This window comes from Oncorhynchus nerka, linkage group LG1 (genome assembly GCF_034236695.1).
Source record: "Oncorhynchus nerka isolate Pitt River linkage group LG1, Oner_Uvic_2.0, whole genome shotgun sequence".
Classification (NCBI taxonomy): domain Eukaryota; kingdom Metazoa; phylum Chordata; class Actinopteri; order Salmoniformes; family Salmonidae; genus Oncorhynchus; species Oncorhynchus nerka.
In genome coordinates, this window is record NC_088396.1 from 15612024 (window position 1) to 15639404 (window position 27381).

The following is a 27381-nucleotide window of genomic DNA, read 5'->3' on the forward strand; positions in this document are numbered from 1 at the left end:
GTGTCATCATGCCCTATCTATTTCAGGTGTGTCACGTCGGCCTTTTAATTTTGTCATCACAGAACATGCCCACCCCCACTCACACACATACCACAAAGAGAGGGAAAATGACTAATGCAACCTACAGCATTTTATAATTGTCTCTTTTGTCTGGTGTCTTTCAGGAGCAATACGTTTCTAATCCTGCTCTAAAGAAATGATTCACACCCTCAGCAGGCTGAGGAACAGAAAATACCCTAATCCTTTGTGAGCCCTGAAGAAATAATGATTTTCATTATCTTTTCCTATTCATTGTCAGACAAAGCGTGCTCATCTGAAAAACAAGCAAAAAAAACCATAATGGTCATTTCACCTGAGCTCTCATGGTTGGATATTCTCTGGGGGAATCTCAATCGCATACTCCTTGCGTCCTCTCTTCTATCTCCTCGCCTCCTTCTCAAAGCCCATTGAATGAGAAACCCAAAAGTCCCTCCCATCTGACCTTCTTCTCCAAAGGGTTCTGAGAAGGAAGCGAGGAGAGAGGATTATGTAATTGAGATTCTCCCATTGTGTATGTGTACTCTGTGACAAGAGAATTGTCGGTATTGGTTGAATAATTAATGTCTCAGTGTAGACGGTCGAGGCCCTTTTCAGACGGGGTGGAATCTTCTCGACAGGATGTAGATATTTCCCCTTCTGGTAGCTCCTCGTCATCCCATCCCGCCGTTACCATGCCGACCAAGAAAAGCCAACCTAAACCTGCCGGCCCTGTGCAGCTTCTACAAAGGCTTGTAGCGTATGTATGTATGTGTGTGTGTGTGAATGAGCATGAGCATGCGTGTGTGTGCAAGCTGGCAGAGTGATGAGTCGGCGAAAAGGAGGACACTCGGACAGATTGGTGTGGTGACCTCTCCCTCAGGGGAGCCACGTTTTTACCATGAGATCCAAACCCAACACAGACAAATCTAAGGGTGTTAAAACTGTTGGAAATGATCTCCAGAGAGAGAACCTGGGCGTTTTCCTTTGAGCGTCAGTCTGGTGTACTCCCGCAGAACCTCTTTCAAGGATTATCATGAACGAATTCAGGTTCAGAGAACTTTAGTTTCCTCAATGAGGCAATTCATTTTGCAGCAACACAGTACCTATATGGTGAAATCAAACAAAAAACAACCGATAGCAATGGGTATTTAAAAGTGAAGGAGGCTGAGGAAGTGCAATTTCATAAAAATGTGAAAGGGGTATAGAGATGTGAAGCCTAAAAGAATCAGCAGAAATAACACGTACTAATGTCTTTGTGATGAATTGAGAACATGTGTTTTTGTAATGGCTTATAATAGACGAGCTCACCAGCCGACAACAACAAACCCACTGGGTTCTGGCGTTGCCATGGCTCCCTGGGACCTGCCAGAGCACAAGGTGTCTGTGTGTTTCCCGACAGCGGTGGTAATTTGTGGCCAGTCTCCTCTGATTGGGTTTGCCTGCCTCTCTTTGTCTGAAGTCGGCAGCTGTAAGGCTGTGATTCTGCCCAGGCTAGCGTGGCGTGGCGATAGCCGGGGTCAGGCCAGTCCAGGTCTCTCTCTGTCTGAAGTCGGCAGCTGTAAGGCTGTGATTCTGCCCAGGCTAGCGTAGTTTGGTGATAGCCGGGGTCAGGCCAGTCCACGTCTCTCTATGTCTGTCTGGCTGTTGTGTGAAGTGTTTACATTGCACTGTTTTAATGAAATGTTGCCCCTCCAGACGCTGAACCCTGAGTAGCCAATGAAGCAACTCTACGCAGTTCATACCCTGTAAAGCTGTAAGGACTCCGAGTCCCTTCGTTCTCTCAAGTCAATTCAACACAACCTTTACTTTGCAATATCAACATGGTGAAAGCGCGTTTCAATCTCACTTTCCTTCACCTAGTCCGCGGTTTATGAACCAATAATTTGTCCGACAAAAGAATACAACCATGAACCTAATGTGATTTATCGTCTTTATTCTACTCTATTCTATTCAAAGAGACACTGACCAGGTTGCTGGCGATATGCTGTCCAGCGATTTCCAGGCCTTCATTGTAAATAGGAATTTGTTCTTAAATCGATCTGCCTGGTAAAATAAAATATCTTAAACCATGCCAGAGATGTCATTGCCTCAGAGTCCTTCTTCTCAGGAACGACCACCATCCAGGGCACTGTTGTTGCCAAGAAACAAAAGATCAGGGTTCAGGAGGACATTTTAACTGGAGTATTCTGGCACAGTCAACTGCCACTGTGCATTGTATAAGTAAGTAGCCTTGCACTGGCCTTGGCTTGTGCGAGCCGGAACGCCTCATAAGAGTAAGAGCCTATCTCCTGTTTCTGTAGTGTGAGGCAGATTCATGTACGAGTACACCGCCTGGACAGGTCTCTAGTCTATCGCAGGGCTTGTGCATTGTATGGTGAGGTCTAATAGTGAACGTCTGGTCGATTCTGGTGCTGGGCGCTGAATACCACTGGTCACTAAGACATTCTGCGGGTGCTCTGTGGGTCTGGAGCGTCTATCTCTTTGGTAACAGCAGATGCAGGAAGTAGATTCAGGTTAACTGGATGGCAGCCAGTCACACGCTCCCTTGACTATCGTTCTGAAACATCTGCACTCATGCTCATAACCTGATAAGCCCTCTCTCTCTCCTCCTCTTGTTCACAGAGCAACTAAAGCACATCCAGGGCCCGTGGTCCATCTGAGTGACAGCCCGAAGGATGAAGGCAAGGTGAGTAGGTGGAACAATAATACATCAAAAACGGCTTGCCTCCTCTTTCTCTCCTCTAGCAGGAACTCTGGTACACAGGCTGCTACATGATGTTAGACGTGTTCTTTTAAGTACAGGACGATGACCCAAAATGGCTCCCGAACAAGTTGCTAACGCTCTCAGCATCACGGCTAGCCTTTGGGTCATTGCTTGCCCTCTAGTACTGGCTGTCCTCCTTGTCATCATCTTTCAGTGGGGAAGGCCTGTGTGTGTGTGTGTGTGTGTGTGTGTGTGTGTGTGTGTGTGTGTGTGTGTGTGTGTGTGTGTGTGTGTGTGTGTGTGTGTGTGTGTGTGTGTGTGTGTGTGTGTGTGTGTGTGTGTGTGTGTGTGTGTGTGTGTGTTAGCAACGCAGAGGGGTTTGGGTCATGAAGCGGTCGCGCCTGCTAAGATGATGGTCGGGGTTGTCGGGGCGGGTTGCCGGCGGTGCGGAGGCATTAGGGGGAATCGATTTGCCATGCAAGACCTGCTGGCACTCGATGTGCGTGGGCTGTTGGTGTGAAAAAAGTCTAAGATGCTGTCAGGAAAATAACAACACTTTAGCAAGAGAGAGAGAGAGAGAGAGAGAGAGAGAGAGAGAGAAAAACGAGGGAAAATGCAGAGCAAGAGAGCCAAACCACACGAACAACAACATTGGAGACTTTATGGAACAAAAAGCCTTCACTATCTCATCCTGCAATATCCCAGGCCTGAGGTCATCTGCATTTGGCCTAAAGAGTGGGAACCTGGACATCACCAAAGAAATCGGAAATACAGACATTGTCATCCTACAAGAAACTGGTTGCCCTCTAGGTTACAGAGAGCTGGTAGTCCCATCCACCAAACTACCAGGTGTGAAACAGGGAAGGGACTCAGGGGTATGCTAATTTGGTATAGAGTAGACCTAACTCACTCTATTAAATTAATCAAAACAGGAACATTTTACATTTGGCTAGAAATTCAAAAGGAAATTATCTTTAACAGAGAAAAATGTCCCCCTGAGTGCTACCTATATCCCCCCCACTAGAATCCCCAGACTTTAATGAAGACAGCTTCTCCCTCCTGGAGGGGAATATCAATCATTTTCAGGCCCAGGGACATGTACTAGTCTATGGTGACCTAAATGCCAGAACTGGACAGGAACCTGACACTCTCAGCACACAGGGGGACAAACACCTGCCTGGAGTGAATGACAGCATTCCCTCCCCCATATGCCCCCCTAGGCACAACTACGACAACATAACCAACAAAAAGGGTAACAACTCCTGCAGCTCTGTCGCATGCTGGGTATGTACATAGTCAAAGGTAGTTTTCAAGGGAAGTCCTATGGTAGGCACACCTATAGCTCATCTCTTGACAGGAGTACTGTAGACTACTTTATCACTGACCTCACCCCAGAGTCTCTCAGAGCGTTCACAGTCAGCCCACTGACACCCCTATCAGATCACAGCAAAATTGCAGTCTACTTGAACAGAGCTATGCTCAGTCATGAGGCATCAAAGCCAAAGGAACTGAGTAATATTAAGAAATGCTATAGGTGGAAGGAATGTAGTGTGGAAACCTAACAAAAAACGATGAACTATTAGGCAACAACAAATTCTATCCCTTTTAGAAAACTTCCTGGACAAACGTTCCACTGTAATAGTGAAGGTGTAAACTTGGTAGTAGAAAACCTAAACAGTATATTTTACTTCTCAGCTTTCTCAAGCAGAAAACCGAAGAAAATCATTATCATTAACAGCAGACCCGTCTGGAAATACAATTTAAAATATACTTTTTACCAAATTACCGTACGACAGACCACGTGTTCACCCTGCACACCCTAATTGACAAACAAAAAAGCCTTTGACTCAATTTGGCATGAGGGTCTGCTATACAAATTGATGTAAAGTAGTGTTGGGGGAAAAATGTACAACATTATAAAATTCATGTACACAAACAAAAAAATGTGCGGTTAAAATTGGCAAAAAACACACAATCATTTCTTTCCACAGCAACGTGGGGTGAGACAGGAATACAGCTTAAACGCCACCCTCTTTAACATATTTATCAACTAATTGGCGATAGCACTAGAACAGTCTGCAGCACCCAACTACAATCTGAAGTCAAATGTCTACTGTTTGCTGATGATCTAGTGCTTCTGTCACACACGAAGGAGGGCCTACTGCAGCACCTAGATCTTCTGCACAGATTATGTCAGACCTGGGCCCTGACAGTAAATCTCAGTAAGACAAACATAATGGTGTTTGGAAAAAGGTCCAGTTGCCAGGACCACAAACACAAATTTCATCTAGACACCGTTACCCTAGAGCACACAAAAAACTATACATACCTCAGCCCAAACATCAGCGCCACAGGTAACTTCCACAGAGCTGTGAACGAGCTGAGAGACAAGGCAAGAAGGGCCTTTTATTCCATCAAAAGGAACAGAACATTTTGACATACCAATTAGGATCTGGCAAAAAAATACTTGAATCAGTTAAAGAACCCATTTCCCTTTATGGTTGTGAGTACTGGATTTCGCTCACCAACCAAGAGTTCACAAAATGGGACAAAACACCAAATTTAGACTCTGCATACAGAACTCTGCAAAAAATATCCTCTGTGTACAACGTAACAGAGGAATTAGGCTGATTAGGCTGATACCCGCTAATTATCAAAATCTAGAAAAGAGACTACAACCACCTAAAAGGAAGTGATTCCCAAACCTTCCATAACAAAGCCATCAACTACAGAAAGATGAACCTGGATAAGAGTCCCTAAGCAAGCTGGTCCTGGCGCTCTGTTTAACAAACACAAACACACCCTACAGAGCCCCAGGACAGCAACACAATTAGACCCAACCAAATCATGAGAAAAAATCTAATAAAATGACTTGACACATTGGAAAGAATTAACAAATAAACGGAGCAAACTAGAATTCTATTTGGCCCTAAACAGAGAGTACACAGTGGCAGAATACCTGACCACTGTGACTGACCCAAACTTAAGGAAAGCTTTGACTATGTACAGACTCAGTGAGAATAACCTTTCTATTGAGGAAGGCCGCTGTAGGCAGACCAGGCTCTCAGTAGAAGCCATGCTGCCCACAAAATGAGGTGGAAACTGAGCTGCTCTTCCTAACCTCCTGCCAAATGTATGACCATATTAGAGACATGTATTTTCCTCGTATTACACAGATCCACAAATCATTTGAAAACAAACCCAATTTTGATAAACTCCCATATCTACTGGGTGAAATACCACCGTGTGCCATTGCAGCAGCAAGATTTGTGAGCTGTTGCCACAAGAAAAGGGCAACCAGTGAAGAATAAACACCATTGTAAATACAGCCCATATTTATGTTTATTTATTTTCCTTTTTGTACTTTAACCATTAACTACTACTAGGAAAAATACAGAGAGAAGGAAAAATACAGAGAGAAGGAAAAATACAGAGAGAAGGAAAAAGACAGAGAGAAGGAAAAATACAGAGAGAAGGAAAAAGACAGAGAGAAGGAAAAATACAGAGAGAAGGAAAAATACAGAGAGAAGGAAAAATACAGAGAGAAGGAAAAAGAAAAGAAGGAAAAATACAGAGAAAAGGAAAAGACAGAAGAAGGAAAAAAGACAGAGAGAAGGAAAAAGACAGAGAGAAGGAAAAAGACAGAGAGAAGGAAAAAGAGAGAGAAGGAAATAGACAGAGAGAAGGAAAAAGACAGAGAGAAGGAAAAAGACAGAGAGAAGGAAAAAGACAGAGAGAAAAGGAAAAAGACAGAGAGAAGGAAAAAGACAGAGAGAAGGAAAAAGACAGAGAGAAGGAAAAAGACAGAGAGAAGGAAAAAGACAGAGAGAAGGAAAAAGACAGAGAGAGACCTTCTGTTTGTGAAGATGACTCATATGCGATATGAAGTATATTTCTTGCTTGGATTTATAGCTGAGAGCATATCAGACTCTTTCTGCCTCCCAAAGCACTTGTAAATGTGTACATTCTGCCACCGAGAGGTTTGATGTTTCATGTGATTGTTTCTCTGAAGGTGTGGGTGTGTATGTCAGAGCCAGTTAATGTCATGAAGGCAGGTAAAGGGAGCAAGACATGGTAAAGGCAATAAGGTGGGTATGATAGAGGCAGTGGTAGTGATGGTATACAGTTAAGGTCGGAAGATTACATACACCTTAGCCAAATACATTTAAACTCTGTTTTTCACAATTCCTGACATTTAATCAGAGTAAGAATTCCCAGTCTTAGGATCACCACTTTATTCTAAGAATGTGAAATGTCAGAATAATAGTAGAGAGAATTATTTATTTCAGCTTTTATTTCTTTCATCATATTCCCAGTGGGTCAGAAGTTCACATACACTCAATTAGTATTTGGTAGCATTGCCTTTAAATAGTTTAACTTGGGTCAAACGTTTCGGATAGGCTTCCACAAGTTTCCCACAATAAGTTGGGTGACTGAGCTGGTGTAACTGAGTCAGGTTTGTAGGCCTCCTTGCTCGCACAAGGTTTTTCAGTTCTGCCCACAAATTTTCTACAGGATTGAGGTCAGGGCTTTGTGATGGCCACTCCAATACCTTAACTTTGTTGTTCTTAAGCCATTTTGCCACAACTTTGGAAGTATGCTTGGGGTCATTGTCCATTTGGAAGACCCATATGTGACCAAGCTTTAACTTCCTGACTGATGTCTTGAGATGTTGCTTTAATATATCCACGTAATTTTCCTACCTCACGATGCCATCGATTTTGTGAAATGCACCAGTCCCTCCTGCAGCAAAGCAACCCCAACACATAATGATGCCACCCCCGTGCTTCACTGTTTCACTGTTGGGAAGGTGTTGTTCAGCTTGCAAGCCTCCCCCTTTTTCCTCCTAACATAATGATGGTCATTATGGCCAAACTGTTCTATTTTTGTTTCATCAGACCAGAGGACATTTCTCCAAAAAGTATGATCTTTGTCCCCATGTGCAGTTGCAAACTGTAGTCTGGCTTTTTTATGGCGGTTTTGGAGCAGTGGCTTCTTCCTTGCTGAGCGGCCTTTCAGGTTATGTCAATATAGGACTTGTTTTACTGTGGATAGAGGAAATTTTGTACCTGTTTGCTCCAGCATCTTCACAAGATTCACTTTTGCTGTTGTTCTGGGATTGATCTGCACTTTTCGCACCGATGTACATTCATCTCTAGGAGACGGAACGTGTCTCCATCCTGAGCGGTATGACGGCTGTGTGGTCCCATGGTGTTTATACTTGCGTACTATTATTTGTACAGATGAACGTGGAACCTTCAGGTGTTTGTAAATTGCTCCCAAGGATGAACCAGACTTGTGGAGGTCTACAAGTTTTTTTCTGAGGTCTTGGCTGATTTCTTTTGATTTTCACATGATGTCAAGCAAAGAGGCACTGAGTTTGAAGGAAGGCCTTGAAATACATCCACAGGTACACCTCCAATTGACTCAAATTGTGTCAATTAGCCTGTCAGAAGCTTCTAATGCCATGACATCATTTTCTGGAATTTTCCAAGCTGTTTAAAGGCACAGTCAGCTTAGTGTATGTAAACTTCTGACCCACTGGAATTATGATACAGTGAATTATAAGTGAAATAATCTGTCTGTAAACAATTGTTGGAAAAAGTACATGCACAAAGTAGATGTCCTAACTATAGTTTGTTAACAAGAGATTTGTGGAGAGGTTGAAAAATGAGTTTTAATGAATCCAACCTAAGTATGTTAACTTCCGACTTCAACTGTATGTTGCCTACCCACAGTATGTTCACTGGTGTCCCCTGTGAGGAGGAGGTAACCTTTTTCAGCAGTATCACACTACTTTCTGGAGCAAATCAAGGTGATGTATGTGCTGAGATAGAAAGACTGGCCCTTTTGGCGCAGGGTTATGAGGTAAGAATTGAGGCAGGTAAGCATGTGAACGCGGGCGGGCGTGTGTGTGTGCGTGTGTGTGTGCGTGCGTGCGTGTGTGCGTGCGTGCGTGTGTGCGTGTGTGCGTGCGTGTGTGTGTGTGTGCGTGCGTGCGTGCGTGTGTGTGCGTGTGTGCGTGCGTGCGTGCGTGCGTGCGTGCGTGTGTGTGTGTGTGCGTGTGTGTGTGTGCGTGTGTGCGTGTGTGCGTGTGTGCGTGTGTGCGTGCGTGCGTGCGTGCGTGCGTGCGTGCGTGTGCGTGCTTGCGTGTGTGTGTGTGTGTGTGCGTGCGTGCGTGCGGCCCATGAGTGGCAGAGTGAAGACGGGCTGTTTTCCACCCCACCTGCTCTCCATTCCACAGTGTGTGATCTGTGCTTTCACAGTGTCTCCTCTCCTCCCTACAGGGACCTGTCTCCTCCTCCCCTCCCCAGAGGATCCCCTCCTTTAAATACTCCTCTCTTCCAGGCTGCGCCACCTCTTCTGCTCTGTCTGTTTCACTGTGTGACACTGCCATTACCCTCCGCGCCACTCTCTTAAGGTGTACTTAGTGGGGTGTGTGTGCATCTTTGTGCATCCTACTTTTTTACTCTGGTTGTGTGTATTCGTCATTCCGTGCGTGGGTCTGTGTTGTCTATCTCTCTCTCATCCTGGGGGTGTGTATATTTTCATCTCTGTGGGTGTGTAAGTAGACTTCTGTATTTTCTCTGCAGGGTTAATAGTACGTACTATTTACAACGTACTGCTTAGTAAAAATGCAGTAAGAACATCGGCACACTCGGTTCATCCTTCTGAGCCTCGTCTAAGCCGCACATGGCGTTGATTCCCGCCGTTCCTTCATTTCGGCGTGGCGTGTCCCCCTCGGCTAATTATCAGCTGTTGTCAGACCGACGTGGGCCTGGAAAGATGATTTTCCTCCTCAGTAGTATGCCGTGAATTCTCCTGTATCAAAAGCCAAAGTGAATATGACATCTTGTTTATTAACTTATTATAACATTTAATTTTTTCACATACCCAAAATACCTAATATGTTGAACGCTAGTACGGGTATTTGGACACGACCAGCGTCTTGGCATATCCCTGTGAACCTCGTGTATGTGCTGTTTCTCATTAATCAAAAACTGCAGAGCCAGTGGATTTTAGATTTTTCGCTGACAAAGGCCACTCTTCTTCTCCCTCTCTCTCTCTATATATATGCCCCATATCCCATCCTCTCCTAAACCCTTCAGACGTCTCCCAGTCCTCCACCCCAAAAAGTAAATCCTCTATAAATCACACACAGGGATAAGAGCTAGCTGGAGAGAGACAGGCAGAGGGAGCAGATTGGTTGTGTGCTGAGTGGAACACTCATGGTGAAGATCATCCCTTCCAATCCTTCTAATCACATCTCCCACAGGGAGAGAACCACGGCCACTGGAGCTACAAGCCAGGGGCCACTACGTCTGGAAAGGGAGAGAGAGGAAAACGTTTCTGTTTACTGAGACAAGCTCAAGTCTATAAGACTCTTATTTCAATGTTCAATAATTTGATCCTATATTTCCTCCTCTGTCGCTCTACTGTCTCCCCTCCCTCTACCTGTCTTCCCTCCCTCTATCTGTCTTCCCTCCCTCTACCTGTCTTCCCTCCCTCTACCTGTCTTCCCTCCCTCTACCTGTCTTCCCTCCCTCTACCTGTCTTCCCCCTCTACCTGTCTTCCCTCCCTCTACCTGTCTTCCCCCCTCTACCTGTCTTCCCTCCCTCTACCTGTCTTCCCCCTTTCTACCTGTCTTCCCTCCCTCTACCTGTCTTCCCCCTTTCTACCTGTCTTCCCTCCCTCTACCTGTCTTCCCCCTTTCTACCGGTCTTCCCACCCTCTATTTGTATCCCCTCCCTCTTCCCTCCTCTACCTGTCTTCCCCCTCCCTCTTCCCTCCCTCTACCTGTCTTCCCCCTTTCTACCTGTCTTCCCTCCCTCTACCTGTCTTCCCCCTTTCTACCTGTCTTCCCTCCCTCTACCTGTCTTCCCCCTTTCTACCTGTCTTCCCTCCCTCTACCTGTCTTCACTCCCTCTACCTGTCTCCCCTCCCTCTACCTGTCTCCCCTCCCTCTACCTTTCTTCCCTCCCTCTACCTGTCTCCCCTCCCTCTACCTGTCTCCCTCCCTCTACCTTTCTTCCCTCCCTCTACCTGTCTCCCCTCCCTCTACCTGTCTCCCCTCCCTCTACCTGTCTCTTCTACCTCCCTCTCTACCTGTCTCCCCTCCCTCTACCTGTCTTCCCTCCCTCTACCTGTCTCCCCCCCTCTGTCTTCCCTCCCTCCTACCTGTCTCCCCCTCTACCTGTCTCCCCTCCCTCTACCTGTCTTCCCTCCCTCCTGTCTCCCCTCCCTCTACCTGTCTCCCCTCCCTCTACCTGTCTTCCCTCCCTCTACCTGTCTCCCCTCCCTCTACCTGTCTTCCCTCCCTCTACCTGTCTCCCCTCCCTCTACCTGTCTCCCCTCCCTCTACCTGTCTTCCCTCCCTCTACCTGTCTCCCCTCCCTCTACCTTTCTTCCCTCCCTCTCCCCTCCCTCTACCTGTCTTCCCCCTCCCTGTCTCTACCTTTCTTCCTTTCTCCCTCTACCTGTCTTCCCTCCCTCTACCTGTCTTCCCCCTCCCTTTCTCCCCACCTGTCTTCCCCCCTCTACCTGTCTTCCCCCTTCTACCTGTCTCCCCCCCTCTACCTGTCTCCCCCTCCCTCTACCTGTCTTCCACCCTCTACCTGTCTCCTCTCCCTCTACCTGTCTTCCCCCCTCTACCTGTCTCCCTCCCTCTACCTGTCTTCCCCCTCTACCTGTCTCCCCTTCCTCTACCTGTCTTCCACCCTCCTCCCTCTACCTTTCTCCCCTCCTGTCTCCCCTCCCTCTACCTGTCTTCCCCCTCCCCTCCCTCTACCTGTCTTTCCCCTCTCTACCTGTCTTCCCCCTCTACCTTTCTCCCCACCTGTCTTCCCCCTCTACCTGTCTCCCCTCACCTGTCTTCTACCTGTCTCCCTCCCTCTACCTGTCTTCCCCCCTCTACCTCCCGATACCTGTCTTCCCCCTCTCTACCTGTCTCCCCCTCTCTACCTGTCTTCCCCCTCTACCTGTCTTCCCCCTTCCCCCTGTCTCCCCTCCCTCTACCTGTATCCCCTCCTGTCTCTCCCTCTACCTGTCTTCCACCCTCTACCTGTCTCCCCTCCCTCTACCTGTCTTCCCCCCCTCTACCTGTCTCCCCTCCCTCTACCTGTCTTCCCCCCTCTTCCCTCCCTCTACCTGTCTCCCCCTCTACCTTTCTTCCTGTCTTCCTGTCCCTCCTCTACCTTTCTCCCCTCCCTCTACCTGTCTTCCCCCCTCTACCTGTCTCCCTTCCCCCTCTACCTCCCCCCTTCTACCTGTCTTCCTTCCCTCAACCTGTCTCCCTCCCTCTACCTGTCTTCCCCCCCCTGTCTCCCTCCCTCTACCTGTCTCCCCTCCCCCTACCTGTCTTCCCCCTCTACCTTTCTCCCCTCCCTCTACCTGTCTTCCCCCTCTACCTGTCTCCCCTCCCTCTACCTGTCCCCACCCTTCCCTCCCCTTCCTTCCCTCCCTCTACCTGTCTCCCCTCCCTCCTACCTGTCTTCCCCCTCTACCTGTCTCCCCTCCCTCTACCTGTCTTCCTTCCCCCCCTCTACCTGTCTTCCCCTCTCCCTCCTCTACCTGTCTTCCCCCTCTGTCTCCCCTCCTTGTCTCCCCTCCCTCTACCTGTCTTCCCCCTCTACCTGTCTTCCACCCTCTACTCTCCCCTCCCTCTACCTGTCTTCCCCCTTCCCTCCCCTCCCTCTACCTGTCTCCCCCTCTCTACCTGTCTCCCCTCCCTCTACCTGTCTTCCCCCTCTACCTGTCTCCTCTCCCTCTACCTGTCTTCCCCCCTCTCCCCTCCCTCCTGTCTTCCCCCTCCCTGTCTCCCTCCCTCTACCTGTCTTCCCCCTCTACCTGTCTCCCCTCCCTCTACCTGTCTTCCCCCTCTACCTTTCTCCCCACCTGTCTTCCTTCCCCTACCTGTCTCCCCTCCCTGTCTACCTTTCTCCCCTCCTGTCTCTACCTGTCTCCCCCCTCCCTGTCTTCCCCCTCTACCTGTCTCCCCTCTCTACCTGTCTTCCCCCCTGTCTCCCCCTCTACCTGTCTCTACCTGTCTCTTCCTCCCTCTACCTGTCTTCTACCTGTCCCTTCTACTGTCTCCCCCTCTCTCCCTCCCTCTACCTGTCTCCCCCTCTCTACCTGTCTTCCCCCTCTACCTTTCTCCCCCTCTACCTGTCTCCCCTCACCTGTCTTCTCCCTTCTACTTGTCTCCCCCCCTCTACCTGTCTCCCCCCCTCTCTGTCTTCTGTCTTCTCCCCCCCTCTATCTGTCTCCCCCTCTCTACCTGTCTTTCCCTCTCCCCCCCTCTACCTGTCTTTCCCCCTCCCCCCCTACCTTTCTCCCCCCCTCTACCTGTCTCCCCTCCTGTCTCCCCCTCTCTACCTGTCTTCTCCCTTCTACCTGTCTCCCCCTCTACCCTCTACCTGTCTCCCCTCCCTCTACCTGTCTTCTCCCTTCTACCTGTCTCCCCCCCTCTACCTGTCTCCCCCTCTCTACCTGTCTCCCCTTCTACTCTCCCCCTCTCCTGTCTTCCCCCTCTACCTTTCTTCCCCACCTTTCTCCCCACCCTCTACCTGTCTTCTCCTTCTACTTGTCTCCCCCTCTCTACCTGTCTCCCCCTCTCTACCTGTCTTCTCCCTTCTATCTGTCTCCCCCTCTCTACCTGTCTTTCCCCTCTCTACCTGTCTTTCCCCCTCTACCTTTCTCCCCACCCTCTACCTGTCTCCCCACCCTCTACCTGTCTCCCCTCCCTCTACCTGTCTTCTCCCTTCTACCTGTCTCCCCCTCTCTACCTGTCTCCCCCTCTCTACCTGTCTTCCCCCTCTACCTTTCTCCCCACCCTCTACCTGTCTCCCCTCCCTCTACCTGTCTTCTCCCTTCTACTTGTCTCCCCCTCTCTACCTGTCTTTCCCTCTCTACCTCCTCCACAGTTGCTGATAGGGTTTGAGAGTGGAACAGTAGTCCAATGGGACCTCCGAGCCAAGAAGGTTGACTTCAGAATCTACTACGATGAGGCGAGTACTATCTTTCATTCTCTCTCTCTCTCTATCTCTCCCTCCCACTAGCAGACAGCTGAACAAGTGATTTCACCCACATGGACTGTCTGATGTAAGGTTTACAAAGACCGTGTGGGAGCTTCTTTTACATGGATGCTTTCTTAGGGTTCATTAAGAGTCCCGTAAAAGTGTTTTAACGTAAGGTCACACAATCAGGGATGATGTAAGGGCCCTATCTGATTAAGCATTGACAGTGTACATGATTTGTAACCTATATGCCCCTACTCGCCCTTCAGGCATCAGTTAAACCTCTACCTTCCTCCCCTTATTTCTAAAGAGGTGTCATTAGGTCTGTCAGTGTTAATTACCCAGTGTGATGCATGATGGAGGCCCGTCTCCGGTGCCTCCACGTTGCTAGGGCCTCACCATCGTAGACGATTTAGAACATGACAAGGGGAGAGGCATCGCCATGGCAGCCTAGACAAAAGCCGAGTGCGTAGGACAAAAGGAGCTCTCACTCTGCCATGATTCATTAAAGGAAGGCTCTTTGTGTGACGCTCCCGATGCGAGCCCGGGAGAAGAGAGGAACGGGAGGATAAATAGCAGCGCTCCAGATATCACACAGCGCTCCAGATATCACACAGCTCTCCGCTCGGAGCCCGATGCTCGTCACAGAAGAGGCCGATGCATTGGAGCGTGCTTCAGATTTTACAACACTCCCTCTTTTTATATATATATATATATATATATATGTATATATTATATATATATATATATATATATGTACCGTATATCTATCACTCACTCTCCGGGAATAAAAAGCAAAACCCATTACAAAGGCTGGTAGAGGAGCTCTCTGCTGAAACCTATAGTTTTTCATTAGTGCAGTTCGATTAACTGGCTCATGAATTCTCCCAAGTCATTTCTGTCTCCTTTAATATCACAGGCAAGCAACATCTACACCTGTCAATTTCCTTTCTTTCTCCTCCCATTGATGTCCCGGAGCTCTCCGGTTCTGTGCGTAGTTTGTGCTACTGATCCCTCTCACGGGTTCTAATCAGTCCAGTTCTAGTCGTGTCCTCTCTCATTTAACACCAGGTTAGTTGAGGGACAGCACTCATTGGTTTTAGCTGCTAAGTTAACTGTGGTTGAAGGACTGCATTCCTATCCTCACGTTGGTGTTGTTACTTCCCCCCCCCAAAAAATGATATATTACCTATTATCATTTGACTGACTATTCCCTAGGAAAAGTGATTCATTACACTACTTGTTATATTACTTTTTGCGTTACAACCCAAAATGTTGCGTGTCCTCACTCAACGTCAACTGTCACCGGCATTTTGTCTGTCTGTCTGAAAAGAGGTGGATTCTACCTCGGATAAGGGCAGCACTTCGTCTACTCCAAACCCAGCTATAAGCTTGTTCAGCAGTTTCTGGGTTACAGCCTGTCCTCCTGAACGATCCAAATCGAGCCTGGGTTGTTTGGATGAGGTAGACCTACAGTCATTTTCAGCAGCGGTGGTCAGGTCTTGGGGGTCTTTTTTCAACGAGTTTTGTGTTTGTGTGTTGCTTTTGCAGATGCTTCAAGAGATTGGGAGTTGTGTTTATAGCAGTGGAGAGTTGTTTCTTGCCTGGGCACAGTTTACATTGGACAGTTGTGTCCTTAGCATTTTGTCCCACCAAGTCAAACCAATAGGAGTACTCCCAGCAGTAGTGCGTACATACGTTAACAGGAACTTGGTGAGAGGACGAAAACGTTTAGAATCTGGGGCAGGGGGATTTTATTTATACTGTGCAAAGTATATATATATACTGTGAGGGAATAATCGTCACCAATTTATTTATTTGGATCAATAACTGTAATGGGAAGGGAATGATAATAGAAGTGACAACCTATTTCTTTGATCAGTAACTGTAATATCTGTCTCGCTCTCTCTCTGTTTCTCTTTCCACGTTACCCTCCCTCCTTCCCTATACCCTTTACCTCTCTCTCTGTTTCTCCCTCCGTCCATGTTACCCTCCCTCCTTCCCTATACCCTTTACCTCTCTCTCTGTTTCTCTTTCCACTTTACCCTCCCTCCTTCCCTATACCATTTACCTCTCTCTCTGTTTCTCCCTCCTTCCATGTTACCCTCCCTCCTTCCCTATACCCTTTACCTCTCTCTCTGTTTCTCTTTCCACTTTACCCTCCCTCCTTCCCTATACCCTTTACCTCTCTCTCTGTTTCTCCCTCCTTCCATGTTACCCTTCCTCTCTCCTTCCCTATACCCTTTACCTCTCTCTCTGTTTCTATTTCCACGTTACCCTCCCTCCTTCCCTATACCCTTTACCTCTCTCTCTGTTTCTCCTTCTACGTTACCCTCTCTCCTTCCCTATACCCTTTACCTCTCTCTCTGTTTCTCCCTCCTTCCATGTTACCCTTCCTCTCTCCTTCCCTATACCCTTTACCTCTCTCTCTGTTTCTCCCTCCTTCCATGTTACCCTCCCTCCTTCCCTATACCCTTTACCTCTCTCTCTGTTTCTCTTTCCACTTTACCCTCCCTCCTTCCCTATACCCTTTACCTCTCTCTCTGTTTCTCCCTCCTTCCATGTTACCCTTCCTCTCTCCTTCCCTATACCCTTTACCTCTCTCTCTGTTTCTATTTCCACGTTACCCTCCCTCCTTCCCTATACCCTTTACCTCTCTCTCTGTTTCTCCTTCTTCGTTACCCTCTCTCCTTCCCTATACCCTTTACCTCTCTCTCTGTTCCCTCTTTCCACTCCTTCCATGTTACCCTTCCTCTCTCTCTTCCCTATACCCTTTACCTCTTTACTCTCTGTGCCTCCCTCTTTCCACTTTACCCTCCCTCCTTCCCTATACCCTTTACCTCTCTCTCTGTTTCTCCCTCCTTCCACATTACCCTCTCTCCTTCCCTATACCCTTTACCTCTCTCTCTGTGCCTCCCTCTTTCCACTTTACCCTCCCTCCTTCCCTATACCCTTTACCTCTCTCTCTGTGTCTCCCTCCTTCCACATTACCCTCTCTCCTTCCTTATACCCTTTACCTCTCTCTCTCTGTGTCTCTCTCCTTCCCTATACCCTTTACCTCTCTCTGTGTCTCTCTCCTTCCCTATACCCTTTACCTCTCTCTCTGTGTCTCTCCCTTCCTATACCCTTTACCTTTCTCTGTGTCTCCTCCTTCCCTATACCCTTTACCTCTCTCTGTTTCTCCCTCCTCCTTCCCTTTACCCTTTACCTCTCTCTGTGTCTCTCTCCTTCCCTATACCCTTTACCTCTCTCTGTGTCTCTCTCCTTCCCTATACCCTTTACCTTTCTCTCTGTGTCTCCCTCCTTCCCTATACCCTTTACCTCGCTCTGTTTCTCCCTCCTTCCCTATACCCTTTACCTCTCTCTGTGTCTCTCTCCTCCCTATACCCTTTACCTCTCTCTGTGTCTCTCTCCTTCCCTATACCCTTTACCTCTCTCTGTGTCTCCCTCCTTCCCTATACCCTTTACCTCTCTCTGTGTCTCTCTCCTTCCCTATACCCTTTACCTCTCTCTGTTTCTCCCTCCTTCCCTATACCCTTTACCTCTCTCTGTGTCTCTCTCCTTCCCTATACCCTTTACCTCTCTCTGTGTCTCTCTCCTTCCCTATACCCTTTACCTCTCTCTCTGTTTCTCCCTCCTTCCCTATACCCTTTACCTCTCTCCTTCCCTATACCCTTTACCTCCCTCCTTCCCTATACCCTTTACCTCCCTCCTTCCCTATACCCTTTACCTCCTTCCTTCCCTATACCCTTTACCTCCCTCCTTCCCTATACCCTTTACCTCCCTCCTTCCCTATACCCTTTACCTCCCTCCTTCCCTATACCCTTTACCTCTCTCTCCAGGCTATCCATTCTGTGAGCTGGCATCACGAGGGGAAGCAGTTCATGTGCAGCCACTCAGATGGCAGCCTGACTATGTGGAACCTGAGAAACACAGCCAGGCCCATTCAGATCACCTACCCTCACGGTGAGGCACACGCACACGCACACACATAACCTCTGACACTACAGCCCTGACCCCAACGTGGTGACACAGCACATGTGGTGGTCATTGAGGGGACGTTTGCGATGTAGATGGATTTGCGGATCTAGACACGAGCGAAAACACATGGCATCGATTGATAGTGCTTTAAATCATGAACCTTTGCTGCCGGTAACGTCAAGACACGTTACAGTGACTTGGTGAGTCCGTAGATTTTCCAAGGTCCTGAGCGTACACTCCGCCACCCAGCAGATGAATAGGTGCCTCATCAGGTCAGATGTTCGCTGAATACTCTTTGAGGAGCTCTGATTGCAATGAGCAAGCTCTGCGTTTCTGCCACGGCCTTGGCTCTCTGACGCTGTGTCGGCGTGGTCTGTGTGTAGGCGGCACAGTTTGACCCTGTGACTTTCCTCATGAAAGACTCCACCAGACACTCAGGAAGGACACACCGTGTCTGTCTATCTGACTGCCTGTCACACTGGGGATGAGTAATAGGGACGGAAATAGAGAACCGAAGATCTGTCTATCGGGACCATAGCTGTGTTAGTCTGATCGTCTTCATGGCTGTGGGTAGTTTGTGTATGATCGTGATGCCCGTCGTGGCCATGGGTGGTTGTCTCTGATGACCGCCGTGCCTGTGGGTGGCCCAGACCAGACGAACACATTCACAGTCATTCTGTGGGCTGTGGGCTAACTATCTCTCTCTGTTCTGGCTGACTCACTGAGACAGACAGGAAGGGTTTTGCCAAGCAGCACTGTGGGAAGGAAGGGCACGATTGGCTGAAATATACTGTACATCGTTATCCTGCCATGTGAATTTAGTTTAGGCCTGGTGTTGGATCAGTCAGACATTACTTTGAGCTGTGTATAGGCCTGGTGTTGGATCAGTCAGACATCACTTTGAGCTGTGTATAGGCCTGGTGTTGGATCAGTCAGACATTACTTTGAGCTGTGTATAGGCCTGGTGTTGGATCAGTCAGACATCACTTTGAGCTGTGTATAGGCCTGGTGTTGGATCAGTCAGACATTACTTTGAGCTGTGTATAGGCCTGGTGTTGGATCAGTCAGACATCACTTTGAGCTGTGTATAGGCCTGGTGTTGGATCAGTCAGACATCACTTTGAGCTGTGTATAGGCCTAGTGTTGGATCAGTCAGACATCACTTTGAGCTGTGTATAGGCCTGGTGTTGGATCAGTCAGACATCACTTTGAGCTGTGTATAGGCCTAGTGTTGGATCAGTCAGACATTACTTTGAGCTGTGTATAGGCCTGGTGTTGGATCAGTCAGACATCACTTTGAGCTGTGTATAGGCCTGGTGTTGGATCAGTCAGACATCACTTTGAGCTGTGTATAGGCCTGGTGTTGGTTGGATCAGTCAGACATCACTTTGAGCTGTGTATAGGCCTGGTGTTGGATCAGTCAGACATCACTTTGAGCTGTGTATAGGCCTGGTGTTGGATCAGTCAGACATCACTTTGAGCTGTGTATAGGCCTGGTGTTGGATCAGTCAGACATCACTTTGAGCTGTGTATAGGCCTGGTGTTGGATCAGTCAGACATCACTTTGAGCTGTGTATAGGCCTGGTGTTGGATCAGTCAGACATTACTTTGAGCTGTGTATAGGCCTGGTGTTGGATCAGTCAGACATCACTTTGAGCTGTGTATAGGCCTGGTGTTGGATCAGTCAGACATTACTTTGAGCTGTGTATAGGCCTGGTGTTGGATCAGTCAGACATCACTTTGAGCTGTGTATAGGCCTGGTGTTGGATCAGTCAGACATCACTTTGAGCTGTGTATAGGCCTAGTGTTGGATCAGTCTGACATCAATCAATCAATCAAATACATCAGCTGATGTCACAAAGTCCTTTACAGAAACTCAGCCTAAAACCCCAAACAGCAAAGCAATGCAGATGTAGAAGCACCGTGTCTAGTCCTCTTCAGGCTGTGCCCGGGTGGAGATTATAACAGTGCATGGCCAAGATGTTCAAGTGTTCATAGATGACCAGCAGGGTCAAATAATAATAATCACAGTGGTTGTCGAGGGTGCAACAGGTCAGCACCTCAGGAGTAAATGTCTGTTGGCTTTTCATAGGCGATCATTCAGAGTTAGAGAGAGTTAGAGAGAGAGTTAGTAGAGAGAGAGAGTAGAGAGAGAGTTAGAGAGAGAGTTAGTCATCAAGACAGGTAGTCCTGAGGCATGGTCCTAGGGCTCAGGTCTACCGAGAGAAGAGAAAGAGAGAGAGAGAGAGAGAAGCATACTTAAATTCACACGGGACACTTGAATCCATTTCCAATTGCAGTTGGATTTGAAGAGAGATGGTGGTGAAGAAGCTTGGACAACAAAGTCATAACTATCTAATGATATGAGGATTAAAAACAACATAACTGACTTATTTTGTTGATGTGCCCAACATGGCTTCCCCTTTTTTTCCCCGTCTCCCCCAGGGAAGATACTGAAGGACGGGAGGAAAGAATCGTGTAAGCCCATCCTCAAGGTGGAATACAAGACCTCCAGGAACAGGTGAATACTCTGCCTCTCTTCATCTCATACACCTACCCAACAGACCCCCGATCCCTCCATCCCACCCTGTGCTGTACGAACCAACATGGCACTCTAGTGCCAGGCGAAGCTGCCTTGTGTTCTGTCAAATGAAATGTCTTTGCCATAACCACTTTTCAGGCAGCGGGATTTTCATAAAGGTTGTTGCTTTCTATTCCATTTACCCTCAAATAGAGACATTTTCCCTATGATATTTCAAATTATTGCCAAGAGCAGTTCCCCTGTAGTGAAAAATGTATTTGTCAAGTTTCCGATGTTTGTATTTGCCAAAAACTATTTTGATCACAGCGTGTTGTTCAGAAGTGAAACCTGGTAGGAACGAGCTCCAGATAGGTCTGAGTCACACGCTGGCTTTCAATCACAGAAAACAGTACAAAATACAGGGAGCCTTTACCAGGGAGCTGTTAAGAAGTGTTTCATCTCTAGACATGGGATTGATAGGTGCCTCTGAAGCAGAATTCCCTCTTGGCTTGATGCTCTGTGTTGACTGTTTGGAATGCATGATTGTTCCTAATTATCTCTACCTATTTCTCCCTTCGGTGGTTCGTCAATTACAATGGAGGCTTGTAAATCATATAGTTGTAGTTGTGTATTAAAGAGTTAGATTGACAAGCAAAGGAAGCCCAGGGGCACCACTGAGACTGAGACAACACTTTAGACTGTGCCTTTCAGGGTGTGACCACGCTTTGTAATGCTGAGAGAAAACAGCACAACGCTCTTGTTACTCACGGCCATGACCCTGACTTTGACGGGGGGGCGGTTGTTATCTTATGGCCATTGTGACCATGGGTGGTTTGTGTCTGATGGTCATTGTGACCGTGACCGTGGGTGGTTTGTGTCTGATGGTCATTGTGACCGTGACCGTGGGTGGTTTGTGTCTGATGGTCATTGTGACCGTGACTGTGGGTGGTTTGTGTCTGATGGTCATTGTGACCGTGACTGTGGGTGGTTTGTGTCTGATGGTCATTGTGACCGTGGCCGTGGGCGGTTGTGTCTGATGGTAATTGTTGCCGTGGGTGGTTTATATCTGATGGTCATTGTTACCGTGGGTGGTTTATGTCTGATGGTCATTGTTACCGTGGGTGGTTGTGGCTGATGGTCATTGTGGCCGTGGGCGGTTGTGTCTGATGGTCATTGTTACCGTGGGTGGTTTATATCTGATGGTCATTGTTACCGTGGGTGGTTTATGTCTGATGGTCATTGTTACCGTGGGTGGTTACATTTACATTTTACATTTAAGTCATTTAGCAGACGCTCTTATCCAGAGCGACTTACAAATTGGTGCGTTCACCTTAAGACATCCAGTGGAACAGCCACTTTACAATAGTGCATCTAAATCTTTTAAGGGGGGGTGAGAAGGATTACTTTATCCTATCCTAGGTATTCCTGAAAGAGGTGGGGTTTCAGGTGTCTCCGGAAGGTGGTGATTGACTCCGCTGTCCTGGCGTCGTGAGGGAGTTTGTTCCACCATTGGGGGCCAGAGCAGCGAACAGTTTTGACTGGGCTGCGCGGGAACTGTACTTCCTCAGTGGTAGGGAGGCGAGCAGGCCAGAGGTGGATGAACGCAGTGCCCTTGTTTGGGTGTAGGGCCTGATCAGAGCCTGGAGGTACTGAGGTGCCGTTCCCCTCACAGCTCCGTAGGCAAGCACCATGGTCTTGTAGCGGATGCGAGCTTCAACTGGAAGCCAGTGGAGAGAGCGGAGGAGCGGGGTGACGTGAGAGAACTTGGGAAGGTTGAACACCAGACGGGCTGCGGCGTTCTGGATGAGTTGTAGGGGTTTAATGGCACAGGCAGGGAGCCCAGCCAACAGCGAGTTGCAGTAATCCAGACGGGAGATGACAAGTGCCTGGATTAGGACCTGCGCTGCTTCCTGTGTGAGGCAGGGTCGTACTCTGCGGATGTTGTAGAGCATGAACCTACAAGAACGGGCCACCGCCTTGATGTTAGTTGAGAACGACAGGGTGTTGTCCAGGATCACGCCAAGGTTCTTAGCGCTCTGGGAGGAGGACACAATGGAGTTGTCAACCGTGATGGCGAGATCATGGAATGGGCAGTCCTTCCCCGGGAGGAAGAGCAGCTCCGTCTTGCCGAGGTTCAGCTTGAGGTGGTGATCCGTCATCCACACTGATATGTCTGCCAGACATGCAGAGATGCGATTCGCCACCTGGTCATCATGGTTGTGGCTGATGGTCATTGTGGCCGTGGGCGGTTGTGTCTGATGGTCATTGTTACCGTGGGTGGTTTATATCTGATGGTCATTGTTACCGTGGGTGGTTTATGTCTGATGGTCATTGTTACCGTGGGTGGTTGTGGCTGATGGTCATTGTGACCGTGGCCGTGGGTGGTTGTGTCTGATGGTCTTTGTGACCGTGACGGTTTGTGGTTGTGTCTGATCTGGAGGACCGCCGGTGGTTGTGTCTGATGGTCATTGTGACCGTGAGACCGTGTGTGCTCGTGTTTGATGACCGGTGTGACCGTCAGGTCCGTGGGTGGTTGTCTCTGACGGTCATCATGACCGTGGGTGGATTGTGTCTGATAATGACGCCCGTTGTGACCGTGGGTGGTTGTCTCTGATGACCGCTGTGCCCTTGAGCGGTTGTGTTAGTCTGGTCCAGACCAGAAAAACACATTCCCAGTCGTTCTGTGGGCTGTGGGCTCACTGTCTCTCTCTGTTCCCGTGGAGTCACTGAGACAGACAGGAAGAATTATGCCAAGCAGCCCTGTGGGAAGGAAGGGCACCATTGGCTGAAATATACTGTACATCGTTATCCTGCCATGTGAATTTTTTATATTCCTCCATTAAGTATCTATATTATACTGTAGGTCTGATGAAATCTTTCACTTCTTTTAGACACTGTGATGTTTCTCGTAGTCTCATGGTTAAATGTGTTGGGAAGGCTTAGCTTGGATGGTGTGTCAGCGAACCATCAGCTGTCTGTCGTAAACAGGACATGATGTTTTTCATGATCAACCATGACAGCTTACTGTCCGTCTATTGTGTGACAAGTTTGCGAACGCTCTCGTGACCAATCATCCTATGTTATACCGACATTGAATATTTCCTGGATTCCATAGCGACACTTGATCACTCCGTCATGATATTGACATATGATCACAATAATGTCAGTCCTTAAGACCTGTTTGTCTTTGTTTCCACAGCAGTGAGCCCTATGTCATCTTCTCTGGGGGTCTGTCATATGACAAGTCCGGTGGAAGGAGGCCCACCCTGACCATCATGCACGGCAAAGCCATCACAGTGCTGGAGATGGACCACCCTATCGTAGAGTTCCTAGTACTCTGTGACACCCCATACTCCAACGGTGAGGGAAGGGATGGGGGGAGGGTGGAGGTCAGTAGGTTGGGTTTGAAAGATGGAGTAAAAGCCCCCCCCCTGCTCCAGTTTCTGGACATGCTGTTTTCGACTCTCTCTCTCTCTCTTTCACTGGCCCTCTCTCTTTCACTCACTTGCTGTCTCTGTCTCTGTCTCTGTCTCTGTCTCTGTCTCTCTCTCTCTCTCTCTCTCTCTCTCTCTCTCTCTCTCCATGATAATTAGTCTAATTTGAGTCAAAGGTGTGATGGTAATGAGTGCCTCTGTGAGACCTTAAATGACTATATCTGCTCTCTCTCTGTCACATACCTGGGAGAGCAGAGGAACAGGGACTTCAGTACAAAGTACACACGCTCGCGCACACACACGTACCCATTCATATATTTACATTTCTATTTGAAGTATTGGAGTGAAGGATTTCCACAGTATTACGTTCCCTGTGTCTACTACATCTATTGGTTCTGTGTATGAATGTAATTCACTACTCTGCATATCTATGTGACTGTCTACAGAGGTCCAGGATCCTTATGCAGTGGTTGTGCTTTTAGAAAAGGACTTCATCGTGGTGGATCTGACACAGAGCAAGTATGTACGGCACACACACACACACACACACACACACACACACACACACACACACACACACATGTTGATGTGACTCGATGTGACAGGAGGGGTAACAGCCCTCTAACACCACGTAACAGCTATAAGAGTCCCAAACAGCATCAATGGATTTAAACATAGACACACTATCAGCACATTCCATTGGCTGATTAAGAGAGAGGGTCACAGATGGCCATTTAAACAAAGAAAATAAACGCACACAGACACATACACACACACACACACACACACATCCACCCAAATGTGTCACATTGCCTTGAGAGAACCTTAGTCCCCTGCCACTCCGGTCAGCTGTCTGTCACTAACGTGTCATCATCACTCAGGGAGCAGGACAAAGACCATGTCACTGTGACACCGTCACACCTATGTCCACTGCTCTTCTTAAAATAGCCTCCTTGATGACACTCTCTGTCGATGATACATCAGCCCTATGATGGAGGGAGCTGAAGGAGGGACAGGGACGTCCAAGCTAGTTATCAGTAGCTGTGTTAACATTATCAGGATGTTGATAAGAAACACTAATTGGACAATAAGGTGCTGGGAAGAACTTAAGTGGTGACCTGAGTGAGGTTATCTCCCAGCAAAAATACCCATTAGATATACACTACAAAACATTAGGACCACCTGCTCTTTCTATGAATCCAGGTGAACGCTAGGATCCCTTATTGATGTCACCTGTTAAATCCACTTCAATCAGTGTCGATGAAGGGGAGGAGTAGTGGGTGCCTGGCGCACCGGTTTGTGTCAAGAGCTCAAATCAAATCAAATGTATTTATATAGCCCTTCGTACATCAGCTGATATCTCAAAGTGCTGTACAGAAACCTAGCCCAAAACCTAGGAAGAAACCTAGAGAGGATCCAGGCTATGTGGGGTGGCCAGTCCTCTTCTGGCTGTGCTGGGTGGAGATTATAACAGAACATGGCCAAGATGTTCAAATGTTCATAAATGACCAGCATGGTCCAATAATAATAAAGCAGAACAGTTGAAACTGGAGCAGCATCACGGCCAGGTGGACTGGGGACAGCAAGGAGTCATCATGTCAGGTAGTCCTGAGGCATGGTCCTAGGGCTCAGGTCCTCCGAGAGAGAGAAAGAAAGAGAGAAAGAGAGAATTAGAGAGAGCACACTTAAATTCACACAGGACACCGAATGGGACAGGAGAAGTACTCCAGATATAACAAACTGACCCTAGCCCCCCGACACATAAACTACTGCAGCATAAATACTGGAGGCTGAGACAGGAGGGGTCAGGAGACACTGTGGCCCCATCCGAGGACACCTCCGGACAGGGCCAAACAGGAAGGATATAACCCCACCCACTTTGCCAATGCACAGCCCCCACACCACTAGAGGGATAGCTGCAACGCTGCTGGGTTTTCCACGCTCAACAGTTTTCCGTGTGTGTCAAGAATGGTCTAAAGTAACACCCAAAGGACATCCAGCCAAATTGACACAACTGTGGGAAGTGTTGGAGTCAACATGGGGCCAGCATCGCTGTGGAACGCTTTCGACACCTTGTAGAGTCCACGCCCCAACCAATTGAGGCTGTTCTGAGGTCAACTCAATATCAGGAAGGTGTTCTTAATGTTTTGTCCACTCAGTGTACATGAACTGCAATACTCAGAGCAGTGTACCTTTTGCTTCTTTGCTATTTAGATATGTTGGTGATGACGTGCTGTAGCAGTCACAGACGTCCACGTCTCCCTGGTGAGAACTCTACACGCTATAACAGTTCCCTCTCCCTTCTGCAGCTTCCCCATCTTTGAGAACCCTTACCCCATGGACATCCACGAGTCTCCTGTCACCTGTACGGCTTACTTCGCTGAGTGCCCTCCTGACATCATCCCCATCCTCTACTCCATAGGGGCCAAGCAGAAGAAGACTGGCTACAGCCACAAGGTACGCTACAGGTCATAGGTCAGACAATGACAAGATGGCTGAAGCAACAAACCAAAAAAACTCAATTACGTCCTGCATTTTTCAGTTCATGACCTGCTGTTTGTTACAATCCATGACCACCTGTTTAATTGATGACAGGAGTGGCCAGTGAGCGGTGGCACATGGACACTAGGCTCACAGACCTACCCAGAGATCATCGTCACAGGGTAAGTCAGTGGGGTCCATGCTGTTGGATGGAGACTTTTTTGTATTTTTTTAAAAGTTTGGCCACTGGGCACACACTCGTTGAAACAACGTCGTTTCCACGTCATTTCAATGAAAGGACCTGGAACCAATGTGGAATACGCGTAGAATTGACATCTGTTCCCAGTAGGTGTGAACAAACATTGAATCACTGGTTCTATTTATTCGGACAGGATGTAGTAAAGTTTTCCTCTGGTGTTTATCATCGGTAGAAGCATTAGTGCGGGAATGTTTCATTCTGCTACAGTTTTAGAAACGGACTGTGCTCTTGACCTCTTTCCCTGTCTTTGATCCTTTCTGCAGACACGCAGACGGAACCGTAAAGTTTTGGGACGCCTCTGCTAGTAAGTTCTCTCCCTCCACCCTTTCTTACGCTGAATGTAATGCAATAATCTCTAACACGTGTCGTGTACGATTACATAACGTGGTGGGGTAGTAGAGTAAAGTCAAGTCAAGTAGGCGGTGCTTACTCTTGTCCTATTTCGCGTATGGGTGACCTGTACAAGTGCGAAGTGGAAGTGTATTTTTGTTTGCCTTTCCGACACCCCTGAGACACCCTCGGAGAGTGTGGGTCATGGCCAGGGATCAGCCATTATTGACAGCGACCCTGGCGTAATTAGGGTTAAGTGCCTTGCTCAAGGGCAGATCTGCAGATTTTTCACCTAGTCAGCGCAGGAATTTCGAACGAGCAACCTTTCGGTTACTGGCTATCCGTCGCCCCATAATAACTAAATTCATCCATTTATAAACGTCCTCTCACTGTCAACTGCGTTTATTTTCAGCAAACGAAACATGTGTAAATATTTGTATGAACATAACAAGATTCAACAACTGAGACCTAAACTGAACAAGTGCCACAGACATGTGACTAACAGAAATGGAATAATGTGTCCCTGAACAAAGGGGGGGTCAAAATGAAAAGTATCAGTCAGTACCTGGTGTGGCCACCAGCTGCATTAAGTACTGCAGTGCATCTCCTCATGGACGGCACCAGATTTGCCAGTTAT

At 48.0% G+C, this 27381-nt stretch overlaps 1 protein-coding gene across 1 annotated transcript in view; it reads left to right on the top strand.

Moving 5' to 3' along the window:
• Window positions 1-27381, top strand: part of stxbp5l (syntaxin binding protein 5L) — a 174775-nt gene that overhangs the window by 99979 nt on the left and 47415 nt on the right. Inside the window, exons 7-15 of the mRNA XM_065001593.1 lie at window positions 2641-2704; window positions 13646-13729; window positions 17581-17704; window positions 20165-20240; window positions 23443-23600; window positions 24121-24193; window positions 25984-26131; window positions 26270-26337; window positions 26678-26718. Of these exons, the coding sequence (XP_064857665.1) occupies window positions 2641-2704; window positions 13646-13729; window positions 17581-17704; window positions 20165-20240; window positions 23443-23600; window positions 24121-24193; window positions 25984-26131; window positions 26270-26337; window positions 26678-26718 (836 nt within the window). The remainder of the gene's footprint in view (window positions 1-2640; window positions 2705-13645; window positions 13730-17580; window positions 17705-20164; window positions 20241-23442; window positions 23601-24120; window positions 24194-25983; window positions 26132-26269; window positions 26338-26677; window positions 26719-27381) is intronic.